The sequence below is a fragment of the Phalacrocorax carbo genome, chromosome 7 (genome assembly GCF_963921805.1).
Source record: "Phalacrocorax carbo chromosome 7, bPhaCar2.1, whole genome shotgun sequence".
In the NCBI taxonomy this organism is placed as follows: Eukaryota; Metazoa; Chordata; class Aves; order Suliformes; family Phalacrocoracidae; genus Phalacrocorax; species Phalacrocorax carbo.
In genome coordinates, this window is record NC_087519.1 from 22,243,003 (window position 1) to 22,258,811 (window position 15,809).

A 15,809-nucleotide genomic window follows, 5' to 3' on the forward strand; every position below is an offset into this window, starting at 1 on the left:
ATCAGGAGAGCTATATATCACGTAGGCTCTATGTCACAGGTAGCATCATGTAATGAATTTTAATTTTTTAAAAAAACTTGTGTTTAATTGTGTCCCAAACTCTCATGCATTCATGTGCTTGCAGAGCATCCCTCAGTGGGGATTTCACTGTCTGTGCTTGTGGCAGCACAGGCTGAGCGTGTGAGGGGGCACGAAGGAAGAAGTTGCAAGGTCCTTTACAGGGTCATGCCCATCTCTTCTCTTTCCCAGTATATAGCAACTAAATAGTTTTATATTGCTAGCATTATTTTAATAATGAATACCCTATACTCTTCTGTGCAATATATCTCCCTTAAACCTCTTTTATGGGTAGGCACATGTGTTTATACACACACAAAAAAGTATGTGCACTACAAATTATTTTGTTCAGATCCCCACAGGCTGAAGACCATCAGAGGGCAGGTTTAATGACAGCCCATGGAAAGGATCAGGCCCTCCCCATTTATTTCTAGGCAGGAGGAGATGCAACAGCCAGGTACCCTGACAAACCTGGCACCTCTGGCTGTCTGTCTGTCTCCTTGCCACAGGGTGGCCTGGCAGAGCATCCTCTGGGAGACCCCAAATGGTACCTGGAAAGGGAAACCAGGAATGGGGATGCTGCTGAAACGTCCCCCCACTTTCCTCTGAACCCTCTCATCTCATCAGGGTGTCTGGCTGAGCATGGGGCTGCCCAAACTTGAAATTAGGATTTTTGAGGGGTTTGTGGTGGGTGGGATGGGAATGGACCTGCCAGATCTGTGTGGAGGGGGACATACAGCCTTTGCCTGAAGGGATGGGGTGTTTGGGGATGCCGTGGGTGCATTATCAGAAGAGGAGGGTAACCAGGCAGGGAAGCAGGTTGCACAGAGCGGGGTGGTTAAGAATCCCTGCCAGCACATGTGCTGGGAAGAGAGCTGCTGTTGGTGGGGTGAGGAAGAAGAGGGAGATGACTGGGGGGGGGGGCCTCCCATGGCAGAGTCTGCACCCAGGCAGTGACACAAATATACACAGACAGACACACAGAGCATGTAAACAGGCACATGGGAAGACCATGTGCTGCTTTGCTGCCGGTGGTGGAGAGCAAGCCTGGAGCAAAGGCACATGCCAGCTGAAATGCACACACAGCCACGCATACGCACAGTTTTCCCACGGGGGATCTTTCCAGCCTTGCCTTCATTTCCTGGAGTGTTCAGAAGACAAAAGCCAGAGAGCAGAGCTGGAGAGGTGAACGACACCGAACGGTGATGGGAATGGCTTTGTACATCGTGCTAAAAATAGTCCTCGTGATAAAGTCAATCACGGAGGAGGAGGAGGCGCAGACAGTGCACAGATGATGGCAAGGTCTGCCAGGGGTTTGGAAGCCCACACACCAAGGATGGAGCAGAAGGAACCTCGCTGGGCCATAATTAGAGTTGGCAATTTGTTCCAAGCAGCTCTGAGGGAATTAAGCAGTGGGCAGTCTGGGAGGGGGCTTGCCCCAGCACATAATATTCCCTCCTTTTGGGATGGATGGTTTGCAACCCTGGGAAATGGGAAGCAGTAAGTGATTGCTGGATCTGGAATTGCGCTGGGAACAGATGGGCGCTCTGGTTTCCTTTGAAGTGATTCTCACTTTTTATTTGTTTAGAAGAAGGCGGCTGTCCCTATCTCTGGGGCTCTCAGGGTGAGAGGGAGAAGGCAGGCAGGGTCTGGGACATGGGGAAGGCACCAAAGGAAAGAGCCCTGATGGAGAAGGGAAAGGATAACCACAGGGAGCAGAGGGCAGCAGGGCAGGGACAGGCCACACCGAGAAGGAGCCGGCACTGGAAGAGATGCTCTGGCCAGGGAAACCCCAGTGAGGCAATGTAGGCGGGGGGGCAGGTGGAGAGGGAAAGAAAAGCAAAGGACGTGTGACTTTAGAGATCAACCTTCCACCTCCTGCAGCTTCTGCGTACCAAGTCAGTGCAGGTCCCATGCACTTCCAGCCCAGCTGGTCACTGACAGCAGGTACCCTGAGCCAGGTGGGGATGCTGAGCTCCAGTCCAAGCTGGAATCCTGACCAGCGGCGTGGAGGGGAAAGGCATGAGGGCTGCCAGAACTGGTGGCTGAATTTTCAGGAGCTTTTTAAACCACATGTGTCTGTCCTCCTTGCATGACTTGTGGCAAAGGTGTAGGGAAAGGCAAGGTCCGTTTGTGCCATGGAATGAGCACCCCGGCATTCAGGAGCGCTGGCCTTGCAGGCAGCAGGAATAACTCCTTGCCTGATGCGGCCGATGATGATTCACACTGTGACTTGAGGCAGGATGGGAGCGGACACAACTGGGCCCAGTGCCAACCTCCTTGTCACTGACCAGGGGGAGGAGGAAGAGGAGGAGGAGGAGAAGGGGGACATGTTGTGAGAAAACACCCAAGAGCCACAGTAGCCCCTGGGTCTCACACAGGAGCCAGCAGCCTGTCCCCTCTTCCCACGGGAGCGGCAGGGGGCAGAGCTGGTGCATAGTCTGCTGATGGGTTTGCAGCTGATGGAAACAGCCCCAAAATTCCTGGGGACAAATCACCTAGTGGGATACAGGCTGTCCTTGGCTGGGCATCACCAGGCAGCAGCCCAAAGCAGAGGGGCCCAGAGACAGGAGTCAGGAGCAAACAGTCCTGTATGGGGGAAACTGAGGCACAGACACTGGTGGCAGAAGGGGCTTGGCAGGGTTAAGCTCTCCTATTTGCAGTGAAGAATGGGGTTTCTTACAGCAGTCATCTCTCAGCATCCTCCAACTACATCCTGGAGGTTGCCCAAGATGTCAGTATGGCACCAAACACACCCAAAGCCCCCCTCCTGCCATGGGACCAGGCACAGTCCCAGAGATGAGCAGTGCAGTGCCATTTAGAGGAAAACCAAAGGTCTAAATTAGTTTTGGGTTAGGTTTTCTGCTGTTTTTTAAATGGCTGGCAGGGGTCCATTGGCCAGTGGTAACCCAGGGCAAGGGGACCAGAGGGGATACAATGGGGGACCAGACCAAACCTCCTCCCTGCTCGCTGATGTCTACCATCACAGGAAGGTGCTTGTCATTTCTTGCCATTTCAAAAGCCATGTTTCCTGCAGGCTTTGCCTGTAAATGAATTTAATCTTTGTACGCCTGAAAAGTAAAGCTGCTTATATGGCTGGGGCCTGCCAGAGCACTAGGAGGAACAGGGCCGGGGGGGGATGAGGACAGGAGGAGGGGGGTTAGTGTGGGAGAAATGAAACCCTACGGTGGATCAGGCCTCATCACATCCCTGTCCTGTCTCCTCTGGACATATGGACACCCTGAGGTCTCAGGGGAAGGGGGTTGGGAGCACTTGACTTCTGTAGCTGCTGCCATCTTCCCTCTGCACTGGAGGGTTCTTGAAGGCTGTGTCACTCCATGCTCCATCCCACCCAGACCTAAGCTGTGCGCACTGTCCCAGCACTACCTATTTTTTCCTTCAAGAAATGGAGTTTTTGAAGAGAACTCAAGAGGATTCTCAGTCCCAATCCTGGCCCCACACAGACCGAGAGCTCCCAACTCCAGCTTGCAAACCAGGCAGCCGGTAAAGCCAATGCTCCACATTGTTTAACGCTGAATTATTCTCCATTGGATGAAGACAACTGATTTAAACCTGCTGAGCCCTGCGTGCCAGGTGCCACCTCCACCCAACACCCTTCAAGACAGCAGAAACTCCATGGGGACACCTCCTTTGTGGACAGAGGTCCAGGACATTGGGGGTCCCAGACATTGGCAGCCCCATCTTTAGCCCCTTAGTCAAGCCAGGCAGGGAACAAGGTCCACAAGGTCCAGGGATCGGCCCCAAAATGCATCTCCAGATCTCCCCTCACCTGGTGCAAGCATCTCCAAGGGTGGAAGATAAAGCTTGGCATCACTTGGCAGCTTCACCACTGTCACAACCTCACCAGTTCTCACAGGCAGGATGGAGCCAAGAGATGCCTAGGCCGCTCATCCCAGCTATGTGGGGACTCCGGGCAGAGGTGGGGGGACCATCCTCACCTTGTACCCTGCCAGGGGATCCCAGGACCCCTGGGGCACTCTGTACCCCCCCAGGGCTGCATGCCACGGCAGCAGAGCCAGAGACAGGCGGGTAGTGAGGCAGGATGTGCCGCGTCCATATGGAATGGTTTTTTTATTACAGTTTTAATCTCACAGTCGGTAGCATTACATGAGAATAAAGCACTGGACAGGACTGGAAAAAAAGGCCTCTGGAGACAGCATGCAAACATTGCAACGAGTTTAAAGCAAAACAACCCCAAAAAAAGCGTCTCGTGGGGACGCGGCCGCGCTCTCCCAACCAGGCAGCGAGTCCAGCGTCTCCCCTTTAACCATCACTTCTGTCGTTGTGGTTTCCTTTTCGTGTGTCCGTTTCATTGGCTTATTTATTATTATTCTTTTATTAACCACCTTCTCTCTCCTTTTTTTCTTTTTTTTCTTCTTTTAATTACATTAAAAAATAAGATTCGTACTTTAGTAAAACACCCAGCACTCAGCTGAGCCCTGCTTGAAATAATAAAAAACAACAAAAAAACCCCAACAACATCCCCCCCAAACTGAGAAAACAAAAAAACCCACCCCAAAATAAAAAAAAGAGCCTGGGAGACCAAAATAACCCCAAAACCTGTCAAAAAAAAAAAAAAAAAAAAAAAAAAGAGACTGATTTGGAAGTTTGGAAGCGACCGGGAGAATTGGCGGGGGGTGGGGGGAGAATACCCCCGGAGCTCCCTTCCAGCTGCTCCTGGTGCCAGGGCTGGGCAGGAGGGCTGCCCACACCCTGGTTCCCCCCCAGCATGGGTCCCCTCTGGCTGCCGGGGTGGGTGAGCCCCCCCTCACAGGTAGAGCTCCTTCTCTTTGATATGCACTAGCTGTTCACGGAGCTGGTGGAAGGACGGCCGGTGGCTGGGGTCCAGGGTCCAGCACTTCTTCATCACCTCGTAGACAACGGCAGGACAGCCATCAGGAGCATCCATCTTATAGCCCTTCTCCACGCGGGGTACCACGTCCTTCAGGGGCTGGGGGTACAGGGGATGGGTTTCAGGATGCAGAGCTGTGGGGTTCCCCTCCCCTGAAACAGGGGCTCAGGCCCCCCCAAAAATGAGCCCTGAGGGGAGGAGGATGGTCCTCACTTACGATTCTCGGATAAGGCACTCGCCCGAAGGAGTAGATTTCCCAGAGGAGGATCCCGAAGCTCCACACGTCTGACTTGGTGGAGAATTTCTGGGGGTGCAAAGAGAGAGGCCCTGTGAGCAGGCTCAGGCAGGGATAGAGTGCAACAGATCATCCCCACCCTCAGGACAGCTGTTTTTCAGGGGGGTCAGAGAGCAGAAATTGGGGCTCAAGCACCATCTCCGCGGGGAAAATTTGGGGCAGCCTGGGATGTGTTCCCTTCTTCCAGCCCAGGATCCCCCTCCATTCACCCACCTTTTCTCTAAGTGCTTCTGGCGCTGTCCACTTCACTGGCAGCTTCCCCGTGTCCTGCGTGGAGGAGGCTTCCTTGGTCAGCCCAAAATCGCTGACCTTTGCAATGTTGTCCTCTGAGACTAGGACATTCCTTGCTGCCAGGTCCCGGTGGACAAAGTTGTTGGCTTCCAGATACTCCATGGCCTCACAGACATCTCTGGTTGGGGTGAGAGGGACGAGGGAATTAGCGAGGTGGCCCCAAAATGCCAGTGGGTGCAGGTCATGGTGGTGGGCACAGCTAACCCGTGGTGCCTTGCTGTCATACTTACAAGGAGAACTTCAGTAAGCAGTCTGCACCGAGGACTGACCGCCCACGTGACCGCAGGTAGTCTACTAGGCTGCCCTGGAAGGATGGAGAGAGATCGTGCCACCAGGGTCAGCATCCCACCCACCACACCCTCCCACATGGGGCAGGACCCAGGGATGATGTCCCTCCCTCAGAGCCAGCAATGCCACCCTGGGTAGTCCCAGGGAGATGTCACCCAAGCTAGGATGACCCAGCCCAGGGGGGACAAAGAGGGCAGAGCCGGAGGGTGGGTGCCCGGGGTGGGGGTCTCACCTTGGCCATGTACTCAGTGACGATATAAAGGCCGCTCTTCTCCTCCACGATCACGCCCAGGAGCTGCACCAGGTTGCTGTGTCGGAGCTGCCTGCGCAGCACAGGAGGGCTCAGGGAAGGGTTTTGGGGAGAAGAGGGGGTTCCCATGGTCCCTGCAGGGCATCAGGAACAACCCACCTCTACTCATACAGACAGAGGTGCCCCCTCCCTTGCGTTGTTCCCCCTGGTAACACTCACGTCATCACGGATGCCTCTGCCAGAAAGGCTTGCGCTGTGGCATCATTTTTAATGCACTTCACGGCAACTTTGTTCCCCCGGTAATCCCCCAGCATCACATCTGCGGGCCAGGAAAGATGGGCATGGGAGGCACTGGGAAGCACCCCAGCTTCCCAGCTCCCCACCATCACCCTGGGGCAGCTGCAGAGGAGTCCCCCCTGCTTCAGGCCACCACGGTATTGGGGATACAGGGCTCACCTCCAAATTCCCCTTTGCCAATGATCTGTAGCAGCTTGAGGTCCTTCATGTTGAGGGCCCAGCCGCCTACACAGGGGAGAAAGGAGAGTGAGAGGGTGCTGGGGGGAGGCCTCAGGAGCCAGGGAAGGGGCACGGCCACTCACTGCGGGAGAACTCGTCCTGCGCTGCCACCGTCCCCTCCATGACCTTCGGTTTGATGAGGCGGGTGCAGAGCCCATCCGCATCCGTGGTGTAATGCTGCGGGGGGGGGAGATGCGGGTGAGAGGCAGACCTGTCACAGGGGTGTCATGGCCATAGATGATGGGCAGTGGTGCATGGGTGACACCCTGGGTGGGTGGGGTCCCCACCAAGACGATGCCAGGCTCTGGGATCCCACCAGGTGGCAGCACAATGCCACGGATGGGACCAGTGGGGGTTTGGAGAGGGGTCCTCCTCCTCTTCCCTGTGTCCCCTGCACATCCTGCCTTGCCCATCCAGCCACTTTGTCCATCCTGCCCTCTTTCCCCCCACTTTGCCCCAGAGGCCTGTCCCCAACAGCCCCAACCCATCGGGTTGGCAAAGAAGGCCCCACCATCTCCTGGGCTCCAGACCTACATCCCCCCTCAACCTCAAACCTATAGTCACCAGGCTGGGGACAGGAGCACTGGCAGCTCCCATTGGCAGGTGAGACCTCACCTCCACCAACTGCATGAGGTTTTCAAAGTAGACCTCCTCGTCGATGCTCAGCTTGCTGGAGGAGTAAATGATGCGGTAGTGCTCCACCTTCCCCTCACAGCTGACACAAAGGGTGTAGTCCCCAGGGTAGTTGGTGCTCTCCCGCACCAGGAAAAGCCCTGTCTCAGGTGGGTACAGCAGCCGCTCTGCCTGCTCCCGTGTGATCTTCCCATGAAACCACCTGCAACGGGGCATGTAGGACAGGTCAACGACCAGGGATGTGCTGGCTAGACCCCCGTGGGGCCGTGTCTGGGGGGAATGGCAATGTGGAGCAGCCTTCATTCCTGCCTGCACAGGGCCAGCTTGCCCCTGCTCCTCCTTGCTGCCCCCATTCACCCCACAGTACAGCTCCTTCCATGGCGTCCTGCTCTCCTCCTTCTGGTCCCTAACCCAGGACTCAGCCCCTTGGCACATCCTTGAGGGCATCAAACCCATCTATCCATCCATCTATCTGCGTGCCTATCTCCTCCCTCTCCTGTACAGACCCCATTCCAATCCCACTTCTTTCTCCCAGCAGCCTTTATAACCACAGCCGTGGGTAAAAGACCCATGTTGAAATGCAATCCAGACATCCCTCATCTTCCCAGCTCTGCAGGCAGCTCCAAAGCTGCTCAGAGCTTTCCCCAGCAGCAGGAGGTCCCACATCAATGCTGCTGGAAAAGCCCAAGCCCCTGTCCCTTCTGCCTTTCAACTAAGCCCTGCGAGGGATGTTGCTGCTGTTGGGACATGGGGTCACCCAGATCTTTGGTTTGAAACAGTGGGGATGCTCCAGACCAAGCCAGCTCTGCCCAAATTCACCTCAGCAGAGCCCCAGCGGATACTCACGGCATGAGGCTGAGCTTGATCCCAGCTTTCACTCCTTCCCGCTTCTGCACGTAGTTAGCAGGGATGATGCCCTCCCGGCCCACCTTGTTCTTTGCCTTGTACCAATTGGGATCCTGTGGGGACAGTAGAGATGTCACGATGAGCCTGTGGCCCTTGGTGATAGCAGCATCCCACCAAAGGAGCCCAGGGAGGGGGGTGTCAGCACCACTCCTCCTTTCCCAGCCAGCTGCCAGCATGACCCCAAGAACCCTGGCACCTCTTGCCTGGCTGCAGGCAGGATGGGGTGGGCAAGGAACAGCTGCGAAGGTCAGGATCAGTGCTGGGGCCAGCAAACCCTGATGGTGTTGGCCCCATGGAGGTCACTGTGATCCCCCTCCCAGGCTTCTGGGCATCCCGGCATCCCCCATCCCACAGCCTCTCTTTCTTCCCTGGCACCAAGCACAGCATCGCTCCCTGATTGTGTGCCTCTCCTCTCCTTCTTCCTTATCCCAGGAGGCACTTGAGAGGCTTACATTTCGGAGAAACCTTAACTAACGAGGCTGTGAATTAATTAACCGACTGCATGGCCTGATTCCTGCCCTGCTGGCTCTGTGGGACTTCCAATGGATCCAGGAGATCCCACTGGCACGGCAAATACTGTGTAGTGGGATGCAGGGATGCTCCTGACATCCCATGGAAATCCTGGGAGGGGGGAAGCAGTAGCAGCAGCCCAGGGGATCTGTGGGGAGGTGATGGCCTTACCTTCGTGACAGCGACAATGGTAAGGACGTCTCCTTTGCTGAAGGGCAGGTCCTGCTCAGCGGTACCATGGAAGTTGTATTTGGCGATACATTCTGTACCAGATGGCCAAACGGCCTGGCCGGAGAGAGGGGGTTGGTGTCAGAGCCTGACTGGGCACATCTCCCACTCCTGGCCCCCTTCAACCCACAGGGACCCCCCCCATGGGCACACAGGCTCCCATCCCTCTGATGCAAACCCAAATGGGTTTCACTTAAACCAGAAGCAGTTTGGGGGATTTTGGGCAGCCCTGGGAGCACAGACGATGATTTTCAACTGGGACGGCGACAGGGATTGAGGGGACACATAAAACCACAGGTCCCCATCGTGCTGGGCATCTGCAGGGGCACAGGGGGATGGGGACAAGTGTCCCCATGCCCCTTCTGAGTCCTGGGGCCATCTCTGAAGCAGATGGAGAGGCTGGAGAGCCTGCTCCATCCCTGCCTCTCCTCCCTGCCCGGTGCTTACCTGCATCCCTGACATCTTCTCAGGAGGCTGCGGGGCAGAAATCTCACAGGGGTGACACGTCACTTGGTACCATGAGACCTGCGAGGGGAAAGGACAACTGAGAACCGGGCACAGTGGGGAGGGCTGTGTAAGGACGATGCACAGGGAGCAACACCCCCTGTGAGGGATGCTCCCTGGGCTATGAAAGCATCTCTTCTGCTGCCAAGAGAGACAGGTCTTGTCCGAGGCACCACTTCCAAAATGTCCCCAAACCGATGCCAAAACCCATCTCTGGGAGCCCTGGGTCCACTCAGCCTCCCTGCACCCGGGAACTGGACCAGCATGGAACTGCTGGCCTGGATTAAAAGATATTTGCACAGATTCTGCCGCATGGCCACTGTAGCATCTACATCAACGGAGCGAGGAAAAATATGGTACTATATGAGGGCAGAGATGCCCAGAGATGGGAAGGGAGCAGAAACAACATCCAGAAGCAGCTGGAGCCCTTTCCTCAGACTGGGGTGGTTACTACATGGTGGCAGCTAGCTGGAAACCAGTGGCAAGAGAAGCTTCAATCCTCTGCCCGGCACATGTATGACTGCCTTTGCCTTGCAAAATTCCCCCAGCCTCATCCTGCAAAGCCTCCTTCCACCCACCTCTGGAGTATGCCAGCAAGGCGGTTCACAGTCCCTGCAGCACCAAGGGGGAAACTGAGGCACAGGGTGGCGAGGGGATCAGGGCGTCAAGGAGCAGCTCCCCCAAGACCCAGGCTCACACCTTGGCGAGCATCCCAGTCCCTTCCCTGGCTGCAGCAGGGGCTGCGCAGCTGGAGCCCCCCTCTCCCACAGCGCCTGATGACCCATGTGTGGAAACAGCCAGCCCTGGGAGCTTCCCAGGCCCGGGATCCAAAAGAAATAAAATAAAACTATTTCCTGCAGGATAAAACCCATCAGCACTCTGGGACACAGGAGCTCCTGCTGGCTCCTAAGTCCCAGGGGGATGCACAGACCGGGGGTGACATGCTCCCCCATAGCAGCACCCTGAGGCCCTGGGCTGGGGCGCATCCTGCCCCAGTGCGTGGGAGGGGAACAAATCCAGCTTTATTCTTGCTGCTTTGACCCCTGGGAAGAGATGAAGTCACCAGCCCCAGCATCAAACCCGGCTTTCTTGGGCTGGGGCGCTGGGGTCGCACCGGGCTGGGGGCACAGAGAGGGATGCGTGGGATGCAGACAGGGCAGCCCTGCCTGCGCACCCCAAAAAGCACCCAGACATTTATTAATTCATCGTATTGATTCGGCGCCATCAGCGGCCACTGCTCGCAGCCCTGCTGTCAGCAGCTCAAAATATTTTGGGAAAGAGGAACTGAAACAAGGGGCAAGGCCAGCAGAGACGGGAGGAGGAAGAAGATAAGGGGCAGAACCACAGGGAGGAAGAGACAGGGTGCAAACGCAGCCCCATTTCCACCACAGCCATGCCTGGACCCCTCCGGAAAAGGTGTCACACTGCCTCTACCTCTACCTCCTTCACCTTGCCCCAGAGCGGGGTTCATTTATTTTTGGTATCAGAGAGGAGAAACGGAGGCTCAGATGCTCACCCTAAGGACAGCGTCTGGGGACCTGAAGCCAAGCACCAGGGTTTTCAGTGAAGCCCACCACTGCAGCATCCAGGCCCCATGTGTCCGGTTAGTTTTCTCCCCAGCCAGCCCTGGGGCTGTTGATGAAGGAAAGCCTCTTGAGACAGCACCCAAACCCAACTTGATGGCATCCATGAGCTTGGGGATGCTGCCACAGAGGTGGCCGGGACCCTAGGGAAGGCAGTGCTGGATGATGCTGGACTGGAGAGCATCAGCCCAGAACACAGCCCCCTGAAACGTCCCTGGCTCAAACTCCCTTTGTTTTCAAGCTGATTCTTGGTTAAATCCTGAATTTACACCTGGCGTGGAACAAAAATTTCAAAGGGTCTGGATACCTCCAGTCCAAATGCAGCCCAAGAAAAATAGGGAATAAACTACAGCCCTCCATCAGTCCCTAGAGAGATTCAGCTAAAATCTGGAAGGAGATAGTTTAAGAGAAAGTGCCCCCGTGTCCCTGCAGAGGGAATTTCCCACTGCTGGGGTTTTCAGCCCTGTTCCCCATCCAGCACCCTGTGGGGATGCTGAGCAGAAGCTGGCCCCGGGTGCTGCTCAAGGAGCCGCCCATCCCCAAAGTGCTGAGTCAGCACTTCCCAGCGGCTGGGCACTCCAGCACTGCTATTTTAAAATACCCAAAGGAGAAGAAGCAGCAGGAAAGAGGTTTCATCCAAGATGTGATCCCAGCTGGAAACTCCTGGCTGATCTTTGCCTGCTGGAGCTGGGTCAGCATGCCAGGGAGCATCACCTGGAGGGGATGCCCAAGGGTCCATCCCCAGACTGCAACCCTTCCGGCGGCTGGAAAAGTAATTTTCCACCCTATGTGAGACCTGGATCTTTCCAGTCCCGAAGGCCAGTTGTTTGGGCTTTCAGCTCACGATTGTCACCAGCATTTATATTTTATAAATGCAGAGAGGATACAAAATTTATAACCTGCCTTCAGGCTTTTGAGCCTTTATAAAGAGTATTTTTTTTCTCCTCTTTTAAAGAGAAAACTGTCCCAGCAAACCCTGCCAAGAGGAACAAACTCCAGCCGGTCCCAGCATTTTTACCTTCCCAGACTGTGGACATTCATGGCATCAGATGGTGGCATTGTTATAAATATAGCACAAGAAATTTGCTTATCAGTTTTACAGGGGGAGGCGGTTAACAGCACCAGGAACTGCCCTTTGCAGAGCCCCTGATGTCCCCTTTGATATTTTGGCACAGACCTGCTTCCTCCCGTGGGTGACTTTTAAGCAGCAGCCTCATTTTTTTTCAATCGTTACCTAATTTCTGCCTCAAAGTCGTGGCTTTCCAAAGAGGGGGAAACCACACGCCCCTGAGAGCACTGAGCTCCCGTGCCACTGCCAACTGGCCCCCCGAAGGCGCCGCTGCCTGTGGTGGCCTCATGTGACAGACAGTGGTTCCTGCTGAGCACGTCACCCGCCGTCACCCAGGCCAGCCCCAGCCTCGTGCCTGTGTTCGCTTCCGCCTTCTGGGCTCATCCCTATGGGATGCCAGGCTGGGAGAAGGATGCGGTGATGCCGGTGCGGATCCAGAGCCTAAAGGTAGCATCCCCTGCCTTTCCCACCAGAGAGCTCCAGGAAAAACACTGGCAGAGGTGCTTCCCCGAGGAGGATGTGTAGCAGCAGAAGTCAGCTTGTAAAAAAAAAAATTAAAAAAACAGCCGGGGAGCAGCCCAAGCAACTCGGTGGAGCTGAGTGCCAGGTTTGGCTATTTTCAGCCTTGCCAGGTGAGGGTTTTTCTCCCCATGGAAACTCCCCATCACCAATGAGGGGCTCAGGAAAGAAGCCAGGGCATGCAGAGGAACCCACCAGCTTTTTCTCCACTGAAAAACACCTCCATTTCTTCCCCACCCTCTGTCTGAGCATCCTTCGAGCCACTCTGCCCAGGCACCCTGGTGAGGAACCTCACCCTGATGCTGCACTCTGAGAAGGGCCGGGGTACATGCTGGTCCCCACCACCTCCCTCCCAGCCCTGGTCCTGGATTTCCCTATGGGAAGCCCAGCTCAGCAGCCAAAAGCCAGGGAAGATGGGCAGGGCAGGTACAGCAGATACCTTTGCCAACAGATGATCCAAAGGGCACCAGGGAAACGAGCCGGTAGAAAACTTTCCTCTCATTAATCACCAGCATTTCCTCCTCCTGCCAAAATCATGCTGTGCCAAACCCACAGGCAGGCTGGGACTGGTACCTCGGGGGAATTTGGGACCCCCAGACCAAAGACCGCCAGCATCATGGAATGGGCTGGGGGAAAGATGCTGCATTTCTGTTTCAAACCCAATTAACCAGAGGGAAATGGGGAGTGGACCCTGCTCAGCACCAGCTAAGGATGACTCTATTTTAAATAAAGTTTAGTTGTAGATGGTAGGAAAGCTTCTTTCCCATGGGAAATAGGAGGGAACCATTTGCATCCACCATCTCACCCTCTCCGTAACGTCTCCCAGTGCTCAACAACCTGAGTTTCTTTAAACTTCAAAAAAAAAAAACCAAACCAACCCAAACTCAGACAACATCCTCGCACTCTCCAAAAGATCTTATCGCCTGTTATTACAAGTAACACCTACGATTGCTATAATCGAAAGAAAAAACGTTACTCCTTTATCTCATCAGCAAGCTGGCTGCACTCGCAAGGAGGGTTTTGCTGCTGCTCCCCCGACCCAGCCTCAAATGAATGCTCTGCTGGGGGAAAGGGGGGGGGTCTTCCTTTTTTTTTTTTTCCTTCTTCTTTTAAAAAGAAAAAGAGAAGATGTTGCTGTTCAGACCGCAGAAGGTGCCTGATGGATAGTCAGAGGCAGATAGAGGCCTGGAGAGATGCTCCCAGCCTCCCCATCATGGAGGGGTTTTCCTGGTCCTCCTCTTACCTACAAAAAACTTCATCAGGGTGATTTTCTCCCTTCGTTACCCTACAAATGGCCCCAGCATCCCCTCCCCAGGTCCCGAGGGTGTCAGGACGTCCCTCGGGACGGGCACGTGGTGCAGAGGGGAGCGGCTGCTGGTAAAGCCGCCCTGGCGCAGGCTTGGGGCACGCCGGGATGCGGTTGAAAGGTTTTTTTGCAAACACCCACCCAAAGCTGAAAAGGCTGTGGGGAGGCAGCGGTCGCAGGGTGAAGTGCACCCCAAACTCCTTGGGTTCATGGGGATGGCATCCCGGGGGGCTTATTCCAGTGCTGCTTCCCACCATGGAGCTTTGCTTCATCACCACCAGCCCGCCAATGCTCATTGACGGATGGGGACCTCCAGGGATGCTCCCAAAGCCGCGCTTCCACAGAGCTCTCCGCCTGCTTGCTGGCTTGCCAGGATCAGGACAGGCTCCTGCATGGGGCTGGTGGGAACAAACCCCACAGGAGTGTGGGGGGTAAAAGCCTCTCTGTCTTGGGAGGAAGATGGCCATCCCCCTCCTCCTGCTCCCCAGCCTTCACACCTTTGATTTTAACGGGTTTTTTACTTTTTTTTTTTCCACAAGATTGCACGGGCCCTTTCGCTCTCAATAAACCTACAACAGCCACGGCTATAAATAACCTGTCACCGCCTTATTGACCAAAAAAAAAAAAAAAAAGAAGAAAAAAGTCGCTGCCAACACCTTTCGACACCCGGACCCCGCTCCCTCCTTCCGCCCCGACTGCTCTCAAAAACCCCGCCAGCAGCTCAGGGTTTGGCCTCACGGTACCAAACCGGCCTTTGTATCAGATGGGGATGGAGCAGCAGGGAGCCGTGGCAGCCGCTTTGCCGGGTAGCGGGCTTGGGGGTGAGGCGACAGCCCCCCCTCACCCCAGGAAGAGGGGATGCTGTTCGGGTCCCACGCTCTCCCCATCGCTGGGGCTGGCAGGATGCGGCCCCCGGATCCCCGGGCTGGGGTATGACGGGGTCCCTGGGGACAGTCGCTGAGCGGGAGCAGAAGCGGCCCGTGATGGGGCCACCCGACGGGTCGAGCGGCGTGGGGGCGGCTGTACCCCCAACCCGCATCCCGCCGCATCCCCCCGCCCGCCCCGCAGGCCCCATTGTCTGGGCTCCGCCGCCGCTCCCGGCCCCGCTCCCCCCCGCGGGGAGGCGCGCCCCCAAACACGGTGGGATGCGGGGTGGGGGGAGCGGGGCAGCACCCCATGGTGTCTCTCCCCCCGGCAGCCGGGGGTCCCCGGCGGGGCGCGGGGAGCGGTACTCACCTCCCTCCGGGCAGGGGGCTCAGCCCGCCGCCGGCTGCTCCATGCGGCGCTGCCGGGGGCCTCCGGGCTCGGCTGGGCCGGCGGGGGGGGGCACGGGGGGGGGGGGGGCGGAAGGGGCGGAGGAAGCCGGAGCCTCCGGAGAAGCCGCCGCCGCCGCCGCCGCCGCCCGGCGGGGCCGAGCCCGGTGCGGCGGGAAGCCGGTGCGGCGGGGTTCGGGGGTGGGGTGAAAGGGCGGTGGCGGGTGCACGCGGGGCGAGCGGCGCGTCCGCCGCCCACCTCGGGCCGGGCGAGGGGCGCGGGGTCCGCCCGGGGCGGCGGGGCCTGCTGGAAGGAAGCGGAGCCCGGAATCGGAGCGGCCGGAGCAGCGCGCCTGCGCCGGCTCGCCTGGGCTCGGCTCGGCGCGGCGCGGCGCGGCGCGGCGCGGGGCCGGGCCGCCACCTGCCGGGGGCCGCCGCACCGCCACCGGGACCGGGACCGCCACCGGGACCGGGACCCGCGCCGAGCCGCGCTGCCCGCCCGCAGCCCCGGCCCTGGGCCTCTGCGTGGGCCGGGGGTGCCTCGGGTGGGTGCGCGCGTGGGCACGTACGCGTAGTACTAGAATCGTGCTAGAATAACGCTAAAGTCGTACTAAAATAGTATTAAAATGCTAATAAAACTAATAATAAAAAAACAATAAATAATAATAAAACAATAATAAAATGCCAAAATAACTAATTTTAAAAATAACAAAATAATACCAAAATAA

At 56.7% G+C, this 15,809-nt stretch overlaps 1 protein-coding gene across 1 annotated transcript; it reads right to left on the reverse strand.

Moving 5' to 3' along the window:
* Positions 1-4,123: 4,123 nt before the first annotated feature.
* On the reverse strand, positions 4,124-15,438 carry CSK (C-terminal Src kinase). The gene is made up of 13 exons (XM_064456821.1): positions 15,065-15,438; positions 9,295-9,372; positions 8,791-8,904; positions 8,050-8,162; positions 7,186-7,405; positions 6,654-6,747; positions 6,511-6,576; positions 6,274-6,373; positions 6,037-6,127; positions 5,747-5,820; positions 5,439-5,634; positions 5,148-5,234; positions 4,124-5,029 (listed from the first exon to the last, which is right to left on the reverse strand). The coding sequence occupies exons 2-13, from the start codon at positions 9,307-9,309 to the stop codon at positions 4,847-4,849; spliced, it is 1,353 nt and encodes a 450-aa protein (XP_064312891.1). The 5' UTR covers positions 9,310-9,372; positions 15,065-15,438; the 3' UTR covers positions 4,124-4,846.
* Between the last annotated feature and the right edge of the window lie 371 nt (positions 15,439-15,809).

Coding starts and splice junctions, on each gene's coding strand:
- CSK (XM_064456821.1), bottom strand. Junction 6,577..6,653: donor GCAGGACGAGTTCTCCCGCA/GTGAGTGGCCGT, acceptor TCCCCTGTGTAG/GCGGCTGGGCCCTCAACATG. Junction 5,821..6,036: donor TCACTGAGTACATGGCCAAG/GTGAGACCCCCA, acceptor CCATCCTTCCAG/GGCAGCCTAGTAGACTACCT.